The 16,827-nt window shown below is 37.9% G+C and overlaps 1 protein-coding gene across 14 annotated transcripts in view; it reads right to left on the bottom strand.

Annotated features, from left to right (window-relative positions):
- Window positions 1–16,827, bottom strand: part of SOX6 (SRY-box transcription factor 6) — a 633,323-nt gene that overhangs the window by 120,953 nt on the left and 495,543 nt on the right. For 10 of the 14 annotated variants that reach the window (XM_031942052.1, XM_031942057.1, XM_023506259.2 and 7 more), the window contains one exon: window positions 9,270–9,393. In XM_031942052.1, the coding sequence (XP_031797912.1) occupies window positions 9,270–9,393 (124 nt within the window). The remainder of the gene's footprint in view (window positions 1–9,269; window positions 9,394–16,827) is intronic. The other 4 variants (XM_031942050.1, XM_031942053.1, XM_031942059.1 and 1 more) reach the window with 1 other exon arrangement.

Raw genomic sequence — 16,827 nt, 5'->3', positions numbered from 1 at the left:
CCAGCTTTTGTATTATGAATTTGGGTATATAATTCCCCTCCATAGTTCCTGTCCTCAAAGAGCTTAAATTCTAGTCAAATAAAAATAACATGTACAGATAAGGAGATAAGATAGATCTATAATTTCATCACTGGAGGCAGTTCCCTGGTAAGAAATTCATAATGGCAGCTGCTGTATAATTTAAGAGAATTGGCCCAGAGGCCCAGGGGAGATTTTGACTTGCCCTAAGATTACAGAGCCAGTGTATGTAAGAGGCAGGATTTTCACCCAGTGTTTTCTGACCCCAAGCTATCCTGCTATCCACTATACCATATTATCTCTCATAAGTAGACAAATAGCACACCAAAAATAAATACAAAGTAAATATAAAAGAATATTAAGAGGATAGTATTAACAACAAGGTAGAGAGGGAAGAGATCAGAAAAGCTTCTTTTAAGTCTTACTTCACAAATCTACATACACTATTCACAATATTAACTCCTAAGACAATTTTTAATATTAAAATAAAACTAACTATTGGGCACTTTGCTATGAGGAAGATCATAGGAATGTCAAATGCCTTAGATCACATAGTCCTGTGGCAAAGCAATCCTGTTCAGATATTTAATATTAATCCCTGGCACAGAATCATAAACACCCTCGCACTTTACAAATATAATCCAATAATAATTTGATAAAATCAACCACATTTTGCCCAGAAATGAGGCAATCTGACAGAGGATATGTGTGATGCACCAGGATGTATGCCGACCTCAGTGCCCGAGGCCCCACACTCTTGCTTTTAGACTTGCTGTGTGATCTTAGGCAAATAACTTAACCTCTCTAGCTCTCAGTTTTCTCATCTGTAAAACAAAAGGGTTGGACTTAGTGACTTCTAAGTGCCCTTTTAGCTATTAAGTCTTTGATCCCATCATGAGGCTATGAGTAAGTATAGGGCATGGACAAATATTAATGCTAAATCTCAGTAGACTAGTCATCCTACTCTATGAACAATCTTCAAAAGGGAATGACTTTAGGGACTTCTGCCTCACAGGGCTACCAGCCACATTTGGTGGCCTGAAGATATGAGAAATACTAGGAAGGACTTTACTGGGGGCAGGGGGACCTGTAAACAAAAATTAATACACTGATGGAGAAATTACCCAATAACAGTGATTTAATGGAGTATCACTTTGGCTCTAGCTCCTTATTTAAAGTCAGTGTTATGTACTGTCTCTAGGCTACATTTTAATAGGCTGTTCCTCTGCACATTTTTGACATTTATAATAATCAAGCTGTTTTGCATGAACTTTTTCACATTGAATGCAGAATGCAATAATGAAGATGGAATGTGGAGGGATCCCAAGGAATGTATCAAGGGCCATTCAAAGGTTAGGACGTCCATTTAAATTTCTATACCTGAACCCTTCCTTGGATTCTCTGAATCCTAAGATCTAGTTCATTCTGCTTGCCACATGAAGAGCTATTCAGCTGACCCAATGGAAATGTTAAGTTGCTTTCACTTTTTAACAAATTGTGAGCTTCTAATCCACACGGTCTCTTTGCATCATATCCATAATACCTCATCAGACCATTGAGCACAGTGTGTGCTTGTACACAGTCCAGTAACAATTGGCTTCTGATTGCATATGGAGCTAAGCGACAATGCACTCACTAACACTATATTGTGCCGGTCTCCTATGGAGCAATGTTCAAAATATCGGATCTTGCTTTTCCCCCTTCCATGAGGTTGATTTTAGCTCTCACTGTTATGTGGGGGCGGTGTGCTTTTTTTTTTCCTTTAAACAGATAACAAGATCAAATTATTTTTATAGTAAATGATTGTTGCTTGATGCTTAAATAATTCCACTGATCTCCTTAATATTTAAGCTAAATTATTTGAAGAAAGAATACGCTAATCTAAGTTAAATCATGTTTCTTTGGTCAATATTTTACCAGGTTAAAAAACATCACAAAGATGCTGAATTAATGATGCTTTAAATAGGAAAAAAAAAAAAAATCGCCATTCAAACTATCAGCATGGACGGCTCCCGGAACATTCGGGCTGTGCTTTCTTTAAATATCATGCATTATTCATCCTTGCTCCACACTGCACAGCAATTCCTCCCTCCCTCCCCCCCCCCCTTTGGTAAGTTTAATACCAGTTGCCGTATTTGTACTAAAACATTTTCCATGTCAAACATATTTTTTAAAAAATCAAACTCTAAAAGAATTCCCCACGGCACTCCTTTCTCATAGCTGTCATGCTTCTATGGTTGGAAATAGCTGCATGTAGGGTTTGGGGATGGGGGGGCTTCCCTCCTTGGTGTGTGTGTGTGTGTGTGTGTGTTATAGTTTTGGGCTTGGCACTTAATTTATTAGTATCTCTGCCACACCCTGCAGTATTCTCCAGCTCACCTGCTGGCTACAAATAGCTTTCCTTCTACTATTGACAAGCATCATTTTTAAAAATGTCTTTTAACCTTTCTTCTAGGTTGAATCTATACATCTGAATGTAATCTGTAGAAGGTCATTTCCCAGGGCCATGCTATTGTATCAATACAAAAAAGGAAAAGTTAATACACCTGAGTTAACAGAGTACACTGCTAACATAGAGGGAGACAGGAGATCGCAGGAGGGAGGGAACAAGGGAGAGAACTGTAGGAGGAATATGGGCAAACCTGGAGAGAGGCAAAAAAGGAGGAAGAAGAAAAGTAAAGCGGGCTGGAGGAGAGATAAAAAGGTAGGCAGAAGTGGAAAAGGGAATAAAATATGGGGGGAAAGAAAGGAGAAGAGAAAGAAGGGAGGAGGAGAAAAGAGGGAAGGAGAAAGAAAGAAAACACAGAAAAGAAGAGAGAAGGTGAGGATGAGGGTGAGAGGAGAAAGAGAGAGAGAGAGAGAGAGAGAGAGAGAGAAAGAGTTAGCTTGCTTTAAAGAAAGTGAGCACTGAGGGTGTAAGGAGGTTTAAATTTTTAATTATAGAAGGTACATGCTTTCCCCTCTAATTTTCTCAGTATAAGAGTCGATCAAGAAAGCTCTCACTAGCTGACTTGGCAAGAAATCAGTCAACATGTTGTAGCAATTTTTTTCAAATTTGTTTCTGGATTTGAAATGCTTGCGTGAGGACCCATTCTTTTTAAATATGTACAAAAGACAAGAAGCATGTTAGAACAGGTTAGCTTGAGGTTCCGGTGTAATCTGGCCTTTGCTACCAGAGGTGGAAGAAAAATGCCTCTGAAATCCAATAAACACAATAATGTCCATTTTGTAACCTGACCTCCAGAGCCTCCCAGTTCTGGCCATTGTCTGTTAATAGCTTGAGGCTATCAGAAAGATTTTTTTAATTTTTTAATGGTATTTAAAACTCATGGAAAGCTGCACCCAATTTTAAAATTTTCAGGCTTTCTATCAGAATAGGGGCATTTCAGAGAGAGCAGCATGCCCTGGCTGAGAAGCAAAGGAGTTCCTAATTTTTTGGAGAAACTGCAATGAAGCTAGGCTCAGTAAACCCCATATAAAAGAGCAAAGGAATTGTACTGAGACGCTATAACTTCCTAAATTTATCAAGGCGGTCATAAAGTACCTACTATTTGCTGAATATTATGCTTAGGCTGTTCCCTTTTTGTAACTTTTGCAACAATACTTTTCTCTACTTCTGTTCAATGTCAGACTTGTGTCTGAAACATGGAATAAAGTTCCTCCATGGTAAAATTTAGTCCATTCTCTTCAGTTTAACTAAAGATTTATCTTTCCCTCCTGAAATACAAAGGATTTGGCTCATTCTTTCTCTCTTCTGACCCACTGAGATTAACATTGTAGGGACTCTGCCTGTTTGGAAACATTTATAAAAGTAAATGGGAAGAACAAAGAAAACAAAGAACTTGGAAAAGTACTACTGAGGGCTCTTCTACTGCAGGTCCTGACTCATGTATGACTCATATGTGATCCATATTCATGTATGAAGGCACTCTGTGCTTCAGCAATGGCAAGAGCTTTATTCTGGGAATAAGCATAACAACTGGCCACTGATATAACACTATAAGATTTGCAGAGACTTGCATGTATTTTGCATCTAATAAGGAAAAATTAAATAGAAAAAAAAGTAAAAGTTCTACGCTTGGGTTCAAAAAATCCACTCCATAAGAGCAAGATGGGAAAGGCATGGGGAGGCAAAGAGTTCAAATTCTATGCATGAATGGCTGGAAAAGATCCGCAGCTTTTGGGGTACTATAAGTTTGATATGAGTCAACAGTGAATCATGGCAGTCAAAAAACTTAATGAGATCTTAAAACTATGTTGAGAGCTACAGTATCTAAAGTAAAGAAATGATCATCCTACTAGACCTGGTGTTTGTCAGCTTCAGAAATATTATGTTTGGTTCAAAGAGCCTTGTTAGGACAAACGTTGATGTACTGAACTGTGTCCAAAGGAAGAAGATTATGATGATGATGATACTCAAGATCATGCTATATACAGACTTGTTAAAGGAACTAAGGATGCCCAATTTGGGGAAAATAAAAATAAGAGGGCTCAGAATAGTTGTCTTTAAAGTTTGAAGGATGAAAATGTAGAAGATGAATTAGAAGTGTTCTTTTTTGCTTTAGAGGGCAGGACTTAGAGCAATAGTTGCAGAAAAGAAGATGCTGATTTAATGTAAGGGAAGAAAATATTCATTAGAGCTATCAAAAAAATTGAATGTGCTGCTTCTGAAATAGTAGCTCTCTCTGATTTGAGGTATTCAAGAGAAGACTAGATAATTACCTGTCAGAGATATTTGGGAATGGGGCAAAGGAGGAAGGGATTCTTATTCATATACAATTAGAAGTAAAAGGCCTCTGAGACACCTTCAGTTCTATGATTCTATGAATGGATTCTTGACTCACCACTGACTCGCTGTTTGAACTTAATGCAAACCCTTTCCATTCTCTGTGTTTCAATTTCCTTTGTCAAATGAAAGGATTGTACTAGGTGATTTTCAAAGTCTTTTCTAACTCTACTCTTAGAAAGTGATGTCAGCTGGTCACTTGGAAAAGTGAAAAAATAGAGTAGATACTCTCAGCTCCCTCACTGAGTACTGAACTGGGACAATGAGGACTAGAATATAGACTCATAGAATGTGAGAGCTGGACAAAACCTCTTCAGTGTTATGGGTCAATCATGACCTGAGCAGTAATTAGCTCTATAGCATTTTTAATAAGCAGCCATCAAATCTCTGATGGAAGACCCCCAGTAATAGAAAATTCACTACCTCTTGAAAACAAAATATTCCACATCCAAATAACTCCAATTGTTAGGAAGTCTCACTTTATATTAAACTCAAAATATTTGTAAGGACTCTGGCCACCTAACAGAAAGGCAATGTGCTACCACAGGCTAATGTCTCCTCTCTTTTAATGTAATGTCTTAATCATGATCAAGATTCTATTTGTTTGACACTGACAAACTCAGACACACCATGTCATACACATTCTGCTAGGAAATCAATGGCTGCACATTTTCAAGTTAACAAGAAAATTGCTGCTCCCTCTTGCACTTTGTGGGCATGGCATTGTCAGTTTGATTTTGCCTTGAGAAAAGGTACCCAGCAGCATGGACCAGAGGGTTACAGAAATAGCATTTATCATTCTTACCAAAACAAACAAACTCAAAACACATAAGACCCATCCTGCCTCTTATCAGGCCAAAAAAAGTTATCTTAATCTTGATATAAATCTCTTCTTGGTATAACCACTTCTGCGGTATCATTTTCAGTTCTGGGCACATTTTAGGAAATAAATTTCTGGAGTGTGTTCAGAGGAGAACATCATGATGACAAAAAGATTCAAGAGCAAGACATATGACAAGTTTATTGAAGGAAATGGGGATGCTTAGGCTTATTTGGGACATGATATTGATTTCATGAAGAATCTGAAAGACTGTTACATGAGAAAGAGTCTCTTCTATTTGGCCTTGGAGGGTAAAACCAAGAACCACCTTTAGAGGTTTCCAAGGGGTAGATTTAGGATGAATGTAAAGAAAAATGTCTTAACATAACAATTTGAGCTCTCCAAGAGTGTGATGGGTTGCCCCCTTTTCATCCTCAATCTATTATTCTATGATTCTATGTAATTTCTTGTACTTATGTCCTATACTTTATTGGTGTGCTGTATACCTTCATACCACTCCTTGCTACCTAATTGAAGAAGTAAATCCTTAAAAAATATTATAGCTAAAGCCAAAGAATCAATTCTCTGAAGATTTCCAAAATGGTCTTACTATATTCTCCTTAGTCCACCACAGTTAGACAAGTTTCCCACACTGAACATGTAACCTTGTGTTTTACAGCTAGCTGTTTTTATTTTCTTTCCTTACATGAGGCTGTGAGTTACAAAAAGGGAACAGCCTAAGCATAGTATTCAGCAAATAGTAGGTACTTTATAAATATTCTTTGTATTGTACTGTTTTGTTATATTATATTACATTGCATTGCATTATAGCTAACTATATAGCATTGTATTGTAATGATATATGAGTCTCCATCCCATTCAGATTAATGTTTAAATGATAGAAAAACCAGCGTATTTGGAAGGAAGTTCCCATGGATCCCTTTCTTTCCACTTCAGAAAGAACAAATGTCCAAGTATGCATTACTCTGATATAACCCTTTTTCACTGAGGAAAAAAAAGATAATGATTTTTACAGCTATGACCAAAACATGATTCCCAAACCCTTGGATTCCATAGGCTGGAAGAAGCATGAAATGAGGTTTTCTCTAAGAGACAGCCATTTATTTCTCAATGAAAAAGGCTAATGAAGCTTTTGATGACACTTACTGCAGGGAGTTAAAGGGGAAATTTAAATGAATGTCTGTTTTGTGGTCTCTGAAATATTGTTTCTTAATGATTTAGTTTCCCTTTCATATACATTTCAAGAGATTTGCAAAGGGATCTCTTTTGATCCCTTCCTTATAGTAGAATCTTTTTTTTTAGTCCACTCTTCTAAGAAATAATTCCCTCCTTCTGCCATTGGCCTTCTGCATTGCCTACACATAAAACATGTTGCTGTTCTTTTTTATATTTATGCCTGAATTTTACATAGCATAATTTGTATGATTTCTCTACAAATCAGAATTACAATGTATCATAAAGAGGTATCCAGAGTATTGATGTCTTTATCAATATGTATTTTGCCAATTTAAAGATCTACAATGAGTGGTATGACTGCTACTTCTTTTGACAAATTGAAACCAAAGGTTTTCAATCATCTGTTAAAAGGTAGTCTTTTGTGAGCCATTTTTATTTATTTTATTTTATTTAACAACAATAACAAAAAATCTAGACTAACTTTTTTGATGTTTCAAAGTGTCTCTTTCCAGCTTAAATGTTATTAGTCCTGGGATAAGCACAAGGGTGATAACTCAGACCCAGATCATTTTACCCATAGGCAACGTCATGATTAATGATTGGTTCAATCCTAACATTAAAAAGTATCTTCTCCACTTGTCAAAAAAGAATTTAGGGCATATTTTCACTGAATTTTATTCTCACCAGAAAAATATATATGTCATTCTTATGACTGGCACCCATTCCATGGGGAGTATAGGTCAGAAAGTCAAAGGATACTCATTTTATTTTCTTCCATTCCCCATGATCTATCAGGCCACAGGATTCTGACTCATTCCCAGCCTGAATTTCATTCAAGCCAGAAACCTAAGAATGAACTTTGGAAGATTATTTTCAATCTTCTGAGATGACAAGTTCCTTTATTTTTCCATCTCTGTAATCTTTTGGGTTTTATCAAACATTCTATGCTTTCTCTCAAAGGCAAGATTTCTCTACTAAATGTAGAACAGTAATCAAAGACAATGAACCAACCCCCATCAACAGTTAAAGAGATACAATCCCCTGGGTTCCTTTGGCTGACTTTTTTTTAAAAAGGTACTTTGAAGTCTTTCGGAAGGAAGGAAGGAAGGAAGGAAGGAAGGAAGGAAGGAAGGAAGGAAGGAAGGAAGGAAGGAAGGAAGGAAGGAAGGAAGGAAGGAAGGAAGGAAGGAAGGAAGGAAGGAAGGAAAGAAGGAAGGAAGGAAGGAAGGAAGGAAGGAAGGAAGGGGAGGGAGAGAGAGGGAGAGAGGGAGGAATGGAGGAACAAAAGGAGGGAGAAAAGACGGGAGGAAAGAGAGAAAAAGAGAAAAAAGGAAAGAAGGAAGGAAGGAACAAAGAAAGGAATGAAGAAAGAAAGAGAAAACCTGATGTCTTTGCTTACTTTGTAAACTCCATGATTTAAGTCCAAAGAAACTGCTGCACTCAGATTTGATGGTTAATATATGAAAAAAAAAAAAACTTGACACAAAAAATTATTAATGAGCAGAACAAGGTCACTGCTTCTGGGCTGAGGTCACTTACAAAGAATGCACAAATGAAAATAAGGTTGACTTTTATTTACTTAACTATCTTCTTACGGTGGATTCCTTTGGCAACAGATCTTTAAACATTTAAAGCCCTGTTTACAAGGAGGCTCTGAAAGTAGCTTCAAACCATTATGGTCCTAATTGAATTCCCCAGGAGTCCAGTAAACTCAGAGGAATAAAGAAAGAAATCATAACATTTGCTAAATCATCTCAAAACATATTTTACTGCAAGGTTATGTGACCTGTTTCAAGACTTGGCAATGAATGAGGAGGAGCTCCTGGATGCTTTATTATTTAAAAAGAAGTCTAAATGTTACCTATTAGTGGCAAGCCAGTAAATTACACTAGTTTCTGGGTTTGTTTGGTTTTTTTTGTTGTTGTTTTCATCAAAAAGAAGACAACAAACAGGGAGGGATAACATCTTCTATTGCCCGTGACCTTTCTTCCTTCAGATATCAAAGCTCTCATAAAGAGAAGAGTATTCTATTATAGGTGATTACTGGCTATAGAGATAAGGGGCATACATGAAGCATCTACTAGTCTTCCTCCCAAATGTCGTACCACCGTGTTTCAAATGAAAGTCCCAAAGATTTTTACCAGAGGACAATACTAAAAATAGGACGACTGGGAAGCCAAGCTTTATTTTTTGAGTAAAACATAGATGGTTTTCCATGCCCAATGTGCCCAGCATTTCCTTACAGTCTTAGCATAACTTACAGCTAAACTTCTGAGTATTCTATTCATTTCCACCCATCTCTTATAGACAAATGCTTCAATGTAGTCAACTTCCCAAGCAAAAAACAAAACACAACAAAACAAACAAACAACAAAAACAACAACAAAAAACAAACAACTGAGTTTTTCTAACAGCATTTTGGAAGTAGCTGCAGACCCCTCTGCTTACCTGGTTTGTACGGTATTCCAGAGGGGAAGAGGAATCCCTGTTGGGCAGCAGCAGCTGCTGCCAGTGTCCGCTGGTCGTGTGGAAAAATTGGGATCATGAGCGGAGGCATGTGACCCTGAACCTGCTAAACAGAAGAGAGCCTATGATCAGACATAGTGCAAATATGTCTTGACAGGTATTTATTTTCCATTGCTTATAGAGATCCATGTGCTCCCATAACCACCTCTTCTCTTGCCCCTATTCAAAATTGTTCCTAAACCTAGGCCAAAGACATAACATTTTATCCAAATCACCAAACCTAGAATCCCAAGACTGACAGAGCAACAGGGATTCTAGAAATCATCTAGTCCAGAGTTTTTCCATCTTGAATCCATAAACTTTTTATTAAAATTTGGATAATTATTTCACTGAAATTGTCTTCTTTGTAATTCTCTATTTTTATTTTATGCATTTAAAAATATTATTCAGAAAAGGATTTCACACTGTTAATGAGATCTATGAGACATAGACAAAAAGGTTAAGAGCACCTCATCTAGTCCAGTATTCTCATCTCATACATGAGAATAGAGAAGACTCAAGAATAGAACGTATTCTTATTCTTTTCCTTCTGTTTTAGGCAGTTAACTATTTTTGGAAACTCATTTTCTCCTTATTAATTAAGGGTCCCATTTTTCCACCCCCAAAGTGAGCACCCTGTTTTAAGTTATTAACTATAAAAAGTCATCTTACTGGCTTCCCTGCCTCATCCTATCTCCAGCCTATCATTCCCAGAGCTAAATACACCATTTTTCTAACATAGTTCTGACCACCTCTTCCCTCTCCTCCTAGACTCTAAATTTCACAAGGTTAAGAGCCACATGCCATTTGAACCTTGCATTCCTGCCCCCCCCCCCAAAGCCTGTGAGAGTACTCAGCACACAGCTGTTAATCGATAAATATTTGTTAGACTGGAATTGTTGAGAGTTTACTGTATGGCTTTTGGAAGGAAGAAGGGAAAAGGCCAAGCAGGTTATTTCAAGTCAAGCCAACAAGCAATGCACCTGGCACGTTCTAGGAGCTGTGCTAAATGATCGGGATATGAAGAAAAGGCAAATAAATAAATGAACAGATAGGAAGGATAAATACATAATAAATAGTTAAAGATAGATAAACAAATGCTAGACAGATAAAATATAGATCAATAAATACATGATAGTCTGATAAAAAATAAATACAAAATAGACAAATAAATATTTACATATAAGGTAGAGCTAAAAGATAAATGCATGTTAGATAAATAAATACAAAATAGATAAAAGACAAATACATGAAAGATTAAAAAATACAAGATAGATGAGTAAATACTAAATAGATAGAAAGAACATTAAGACAGACTCTAGCTGTTTCTCCTTCCCATATTCGAGTGTCTTTCTGTCTTGAAATGTGGGGTTAGTGTTTGGGTTGGGAAATAATGTTCAGCTGTTATATACTCAAAAGGTAGTATCACTCCACCTCAGGTAGCTCACGCTACAGCCTTCCTTACAGCAGTATGTTTAGCAGGCTTCCTAGAAATCCCTACCCCCTTCTCCCTGCCTCCATACCATGCTTCAGATTTAAGACCACCACATCTTGGCTCCCAATTAGACTAATATTCTTTGCTATACACACCTCGGTGTAACATATAAATTGCTTGTCTGTCTAAGCAGTTTTACAGCCCTGTGTACGATCGTGTAGCTCAGTAATTATGGAGTTGTATTCAGAGAGCATTTCCGAATAAATCCTACTATATCAAATTTCATTTGACCTTAATAAATGTATCAAAGAGCACAAAAATGCAAAAGGAGAAAATTCTTCACCTTCTATCAGCATTTGTATGCTATATATAAAAAATGAGGGCTGGGATGGATGAAAGTCTGCCTCCTACAATATCTCTGCCTTTTTCCAACTTCTCTCTCTCTTGCTTTCAGTAGAATCCTTTGGCAAACATCTCTTGCTCTGATGCTAGATAGCATTATGGGGTAGTTTCTATTCTAGCCTTCAACACCGCGATATCAGAGAGCCAGTTTTTAATCTACTTTGATTAAAGGAAAGTAAACATTTAAAGGAACACATATCAAAACTAGGAAGTATTAAAATGAATTACCAAGTCAAATCAAAGCGCGTTTGCAGACTTCTTTCCTAGTATGAAAGGGAACCATTTACAGAGTTACCAAATGTCACAGTTAGAAGAGAGCTTCTAGTTTGACTCCTTGATTTTACAGCTGAAGAAACTGAGGCCCTTAGAGGTTGAGTGACTTACAGAAAGTCACCCAGATGCCCCAAGAAGGAACAGAACTGAGACTCAGACCCAGGTTTCTTGATCACAAGTCACCCCATATCCTATTAAAAAGTCAAACTAAACAGCAAACCTCCCCCCTTTTAATTCTTAAACCTTTTTTTTTTGGTCAAATCCCATATGTTGACCTATGACATTGTTTAAATAGTGCCAAATTTCCTTGTCATCTCCCCACTCTTTCTACAATCACTGATGCAGTACAGAAATGCTACTGTGTGTGTCCATAAGGCTTAATTTACCAACAACTTTTCTCTGGGGAAGGCCCAAAGATGTAGGTTAATAAAGGTCAAGGGAAAAATAAACACTTTACAGTATTTTTCTGAATTCATTTCTCAGGAAAATCAACTTCTAATAAAAAGGTCTTTGTGCAATTACTACCTTGCCAGTGGGGCGTGGAAGAAACTAGCTTTGGGCAGCTATTTCTTTCATTTTAGCTGAGGTAAGTAAGCCCTGGCTTTTGACTGTTAGGAGTACAGGCTTAACTTGGTTAAATTGGAGTTGATCCCCCAAGTGCCTGCTTCTGGCCTTTAACTCTTTGGAACAATGCTAGGGATGCTGCTGGTCACCTAAGGAGAAAGGGAGGAGAGGATAGGGAGGGGGAGAGAAGGGCAGAATCCTGGGCTGCAATTCCAACATCATTAATTACCTATTAAACTTAGACTTTCCCTCAATTTCTTTATCTCTTTATAAGGGGGAAAGGGAAATCTAAATTACCTTTACGGTTCCTTTCCAGGGCTAAAATTCTATGATTCTATAAAGCAAAAGTATGGGTACATTTGAATGCTGCTTGGTAAAGAGGTGGATCAGGTAAATACTTTGTTCTCTTCTGGAGAAGATGAAATCCTGAAAGGTGGAGGAACTATAGAATCATTTCTGCAAGGTCAAAGGCAATCAACCAGGACTTAAGATTTCTGTGCTACAGTATTCACAGCATCATAGATTAAGAATTGGAAAGAATCTTGGAAGTTATCTCATTCCAACCCTTTATTTGACAGATGAGGAACTTGAGACCCAGAGAATTCAAAGCCTTTGCCCAAGATCACAAAGGCACTAAGAGGCAGAGCCAGGATCTGAACCAAGATGTCACTCACCCCTTCTACTAAACCAAGGTGCTTCGCTAAAATGAGAGCCAGGGAGAGGTTTGGAAATCATGGTGTAAGAGAATTGATGAAATCACAGAAAAATTCTACTCAAGGATGGGTAGAAGACTTGGGTGAAGAGGGAAGATCACTTTCTTCTAAGATTTGAAAAATCTATCATGTAGAAAAAGAAAGAACGTTGATTTTTGAGCCACAAAAGTCCAAATTCAAATCCTAGCTTGGCAAATCACTTTTTCCTCTGACTTCAGTCTTTTCATCCATAAAATCATAATCCTGGATTCCCAGGCAGCCAGATGGTACAGGAGAGGCACATCAGGCCAGGAGTCGGGAGGCTTGGCTTCAAATCTGGCCTCAGTTTTCTTATCTGTAAAATGAGCTGGATAAGGACATGGTGAACCACACCTCTCTCTGCCAAGAAAAACCCAAATTGGGTCATAGAGAGTTGGATACGACTAAGCTACAAAAGTCCTTTCCAACTCTAACGGTCTATGAGTCTGGATTTATTTTAAGTATTTCTAAAACTCAGAACTTGAAGCAAGAAGGGACAATGACAAACTGTCAGATCTGGGATTTTAACAAGGAATCTTCCTTCTTTTGTCCAATAACAGACCTATTTCTAGGACCACCCAAAACTTGGACTTCCCTTGTGTAGTTGGAAACTCCTCCACCTTGGTACTGTGCAAGCAGAGGCCAGATGTCGATCCATCCAAGATGCAGGGGAAACAATTGCTACAGTGGCTGAGAGGTTGGATCACTTTCATAAATCCTCCCAACTTGGATTTTGGTGATTCAGACACCACTATATGTACACAGAGTGGCTATGAGATCATTAGGGACTCTCTGTAGAGGTCTCTAGCAGTCTTACCTTGCCATGTTCTATCAGGAATCCCAATCATGTCCCTGAGGTTAAATTCCCTTATAAAACAACTTATGACCCATGATTTTGCTGCTACCTTCCTTTGGGTCAGCCCACCATGGCACTCCTTCACCCCATGCTATGTGGTATCTCCCCTAACTCCACTATGCTTCCCAACCCCGCTTCTCCTCCTTACAACTAACTCTTTTAGAGTGCTCAGTCCCTTTCAGGATTTAGCCTGCCAGCTAAGGGCATGCCCCAACCTCATGAGGTGTTCCCTTTCTACTAGTAAATGATCATTTCTATTGGAACATGTCTCTCCCACTCTATTTCATATTTACCATTCCCATTTATCATTCATTTTGTCCGTACCTTCTTCCCTCAATAAATCTACCTTTTGCCAAAGAGAATGGCCATTGTGAATTCTTCACATGACCGAACCCCAACTTTTGGTTCCTATCATCATTTGGTGACAAATCCCACACCATAGATCACATCAGCAGCATATCAGTGTGTCCCTTAGGAGTCAAGTGAAACCACTTTCTGCCACAAAATCTTAAGGAGGAATAAGATGTTACACAAACGGTTACAACATCTATGATCCTGTGTTGGAAAATAATAAATTTTACTGGCCCAATCAATAAAGGAAGAAAGAGAAAAAAACATAGATCATTAATCACAGAATAATCAGCCAATCCTCTACCATACTGATAAAGAAACAAAGTTACTTATAATATGTTAGACTAAGAGCTGGGGTTATTATCAATTGAATTCATTAAATTTTTTCTTTCAATTCAATTAAACAAACATCTATTGAGTGTTAGCTGAATATAAGCCTTTGTGTCAAGTTATACTAGTTCCTGGTGTAATACTTTTCTCCACCATATTCTCTTCCAATATGCATTAGCAGAGAAAAGATGAACAGATTATTTCATTTAGTTCACTAATTATAAATCAAAACCACAGAGTGAAGGAAGGAAAAGAAGTAGGTCAATCATGTCAGAAAGCGTCAAGAATGCAGGGAAGATATCCTATAAACAGTCAAAGAACCAGACTTTGTGTGTAAGGGGATCCTTGATGGAGAAGTCATCCAAAGACGTAAACAAGAATCACATTGGATGGAGAGTATGGTGAGAGTGCCCACACAAAAGTACCAAAATGCAGGGCTCTAGAATTGAAATAGTATGACTGAATATCAAATACTCATTCTAATAGAGCTTTGTAACTTTCTTCTTCTTTCTTTGTAACAATCTCATTAATTACCAGAATATGGCCTTGCAGAATTTTCGAGTCAGAAGGAGCAACAGAAATCACCTAGCTCAGTCTTCTGACCCCTTTTTTCTTTTCTTTTCTAAGCAGGTGAAGAAAGAAGCCCAGAGGGCAAATGATTTGCCTAATGGCATTCAACCAGTCAGTGTCTGGGGCAAATCCTGAGCTCCAAATCCTCCCATCACACCACCCAGCCTCATCACTTGTTCTTTCCACCAGTAATTTTTTCTAGTTTGGTTCTTGTAGTTGATCCACTAACCGTGGTCATTCAATCCAAATGCAAAATGCGCTCCAAAGTTATTTTAAGTAAGATACAGACTGCAAAGCTTTAAAAATACCCTCTGTCAAGGACAAAGAAGAATGCTCTCTGCCAGTAGAAGACTGAGTGGAGAAGCAGAAGAGCAAGGCTGCTCTTTGAGAGCTCTTTTCAGAATGCTAAGGAAGCACAGTTCAATCCTAGGCGAACAGTGATCAGAAAACAGAACTGAGTTGTCACATGCAAATGCAAATAGTTTTCTTATTATGGGTAAACAAAAACCCGTGGAAACAGCTCCCCCTCCCCCAAAGCATTTGATGACTATTACTGCTTGGGAAGAACACGTCCTTCCTTCTGGGAACTTAGGATCCCTTGGAGTGGATAAAGGGTTAGATTGGTGTTGAGGAGAAACCAAGTCCAAATCTTGGACAAAACGTTTAACTCTTCCAGTCTCATTTCCTTATTTGTAAAATCGGAATACTATTACTATTAATAATAGTGCCAACTTCAGAAGGATGAATTGAGATAACATATACAGATGTTAAGGCCCATTATAAATGTATTCTGCTTCTGCCGCTACTAAAAGTACATCAGTATATTTCAAAAACATCAACAATAAAGGTTTTTCATTAATTAAGGTGGAAACCAAAAAGACGAATTGATGATATTTAGGGAATGTTGAGCAGACTGGAAAGGATGGTAAAGGAGAAGAATGTGGAGATGTTTAGTGTGAAAGTTTGAGTTGGGCAGGTGTGGGGGAGTGAGGAGGCTAACAACATGTCCAAGGATACCAAAAGCTACCATGTAGAAAGAGTTTAGAAGAAAGAACCAAGAGCAGTAACAGACGGTAGCATTTTGATGACAGAATATGTAAGAAGATATAAAGACCTGGGTTCGAATCCACTCAACTAACTGTGTGTTCTAAGGTTAATGTGAGGGTCATATAGGAAACATGGGTGAAGTATTTTGCATTCCTTAAAACATTTTATAAATGTCAGTTATTGTATGTGAGTCTGCCCCAGTAAAGTTCTTTGAGGTCAGGGACTTTTTTTCATTTCTGTCTTTGTGCTTAGCAAGTGTCTGGGACAAAGATCTTTAAAAAAAAATGCTTTTTAGTTGATTTATTGATTATAAAAAAAGGGTTGATGTGTAATAGATGGAACTTACAAGGATTTTGGTACATGGGAAAAGGTTTGTAATCATTAGAGCTGTCCAATGATGGGATAAACTGTTGCCTCTTGTGATTATGAACTACCCATTCTAGGATGTATTCAAGTAAGACTTCGTGGCTACGTCTGCTTGAAATGGTATAGAGGGGATTCCTGCATGCAGGAGTAGGTTAGGTTAAATAACTCTAAAATTCCTTCTAACTCTGAGATTCTATGATTCTAAGCATGTCTCATTTTGGCATGCTTTCAAAGGGATGATAATGGCTTAGAATCTAGCAGTGTGTTACAGACCAGAAAACATTTCCAAATGCATGACTGTTTAGGAAGCCTACCCACCTGGCCAAGTAGGAGATTCTCAGTTAAAATAACAGAAAAGTTCCCTCTGTGATCATCTCTATTTTGCTTTCTGAGGAAGGTTTGGATTGGCATTGGGGTGATGGAAGACAAATTTGGGAGAAGGGAAACAGTGAAATAATTTGATAGAGTTAGGCTAGGGAAGCAAGCAGAAAGCTCTTCTGCATGCAAGTGGGTCATGAGAGCTTAATATGAATATAAAACACCTCCTCCTACCTGTACAAGGCAGGGATTCCAGGT

This window comes from Sarcophilus harrisii, chromosome 6 (genome assembly GCF_902635505.1).
Source record: "Sarcophilus harrisii chromosome 6, mSarHar1.11, whole genome shotgun sequence".
Classification (NCBI taxonomy): Eukaryota; Metazoa; Chordata; class Mammalia; order Dasyuromorphia; family Dasyuridae; genus Sarcophilus; species Sarcophilus harrisii.
Note: the sequence above shows the minus strand (reverse complement) of the source record. Positions and strands in the feature narration are given on the sequence as shown.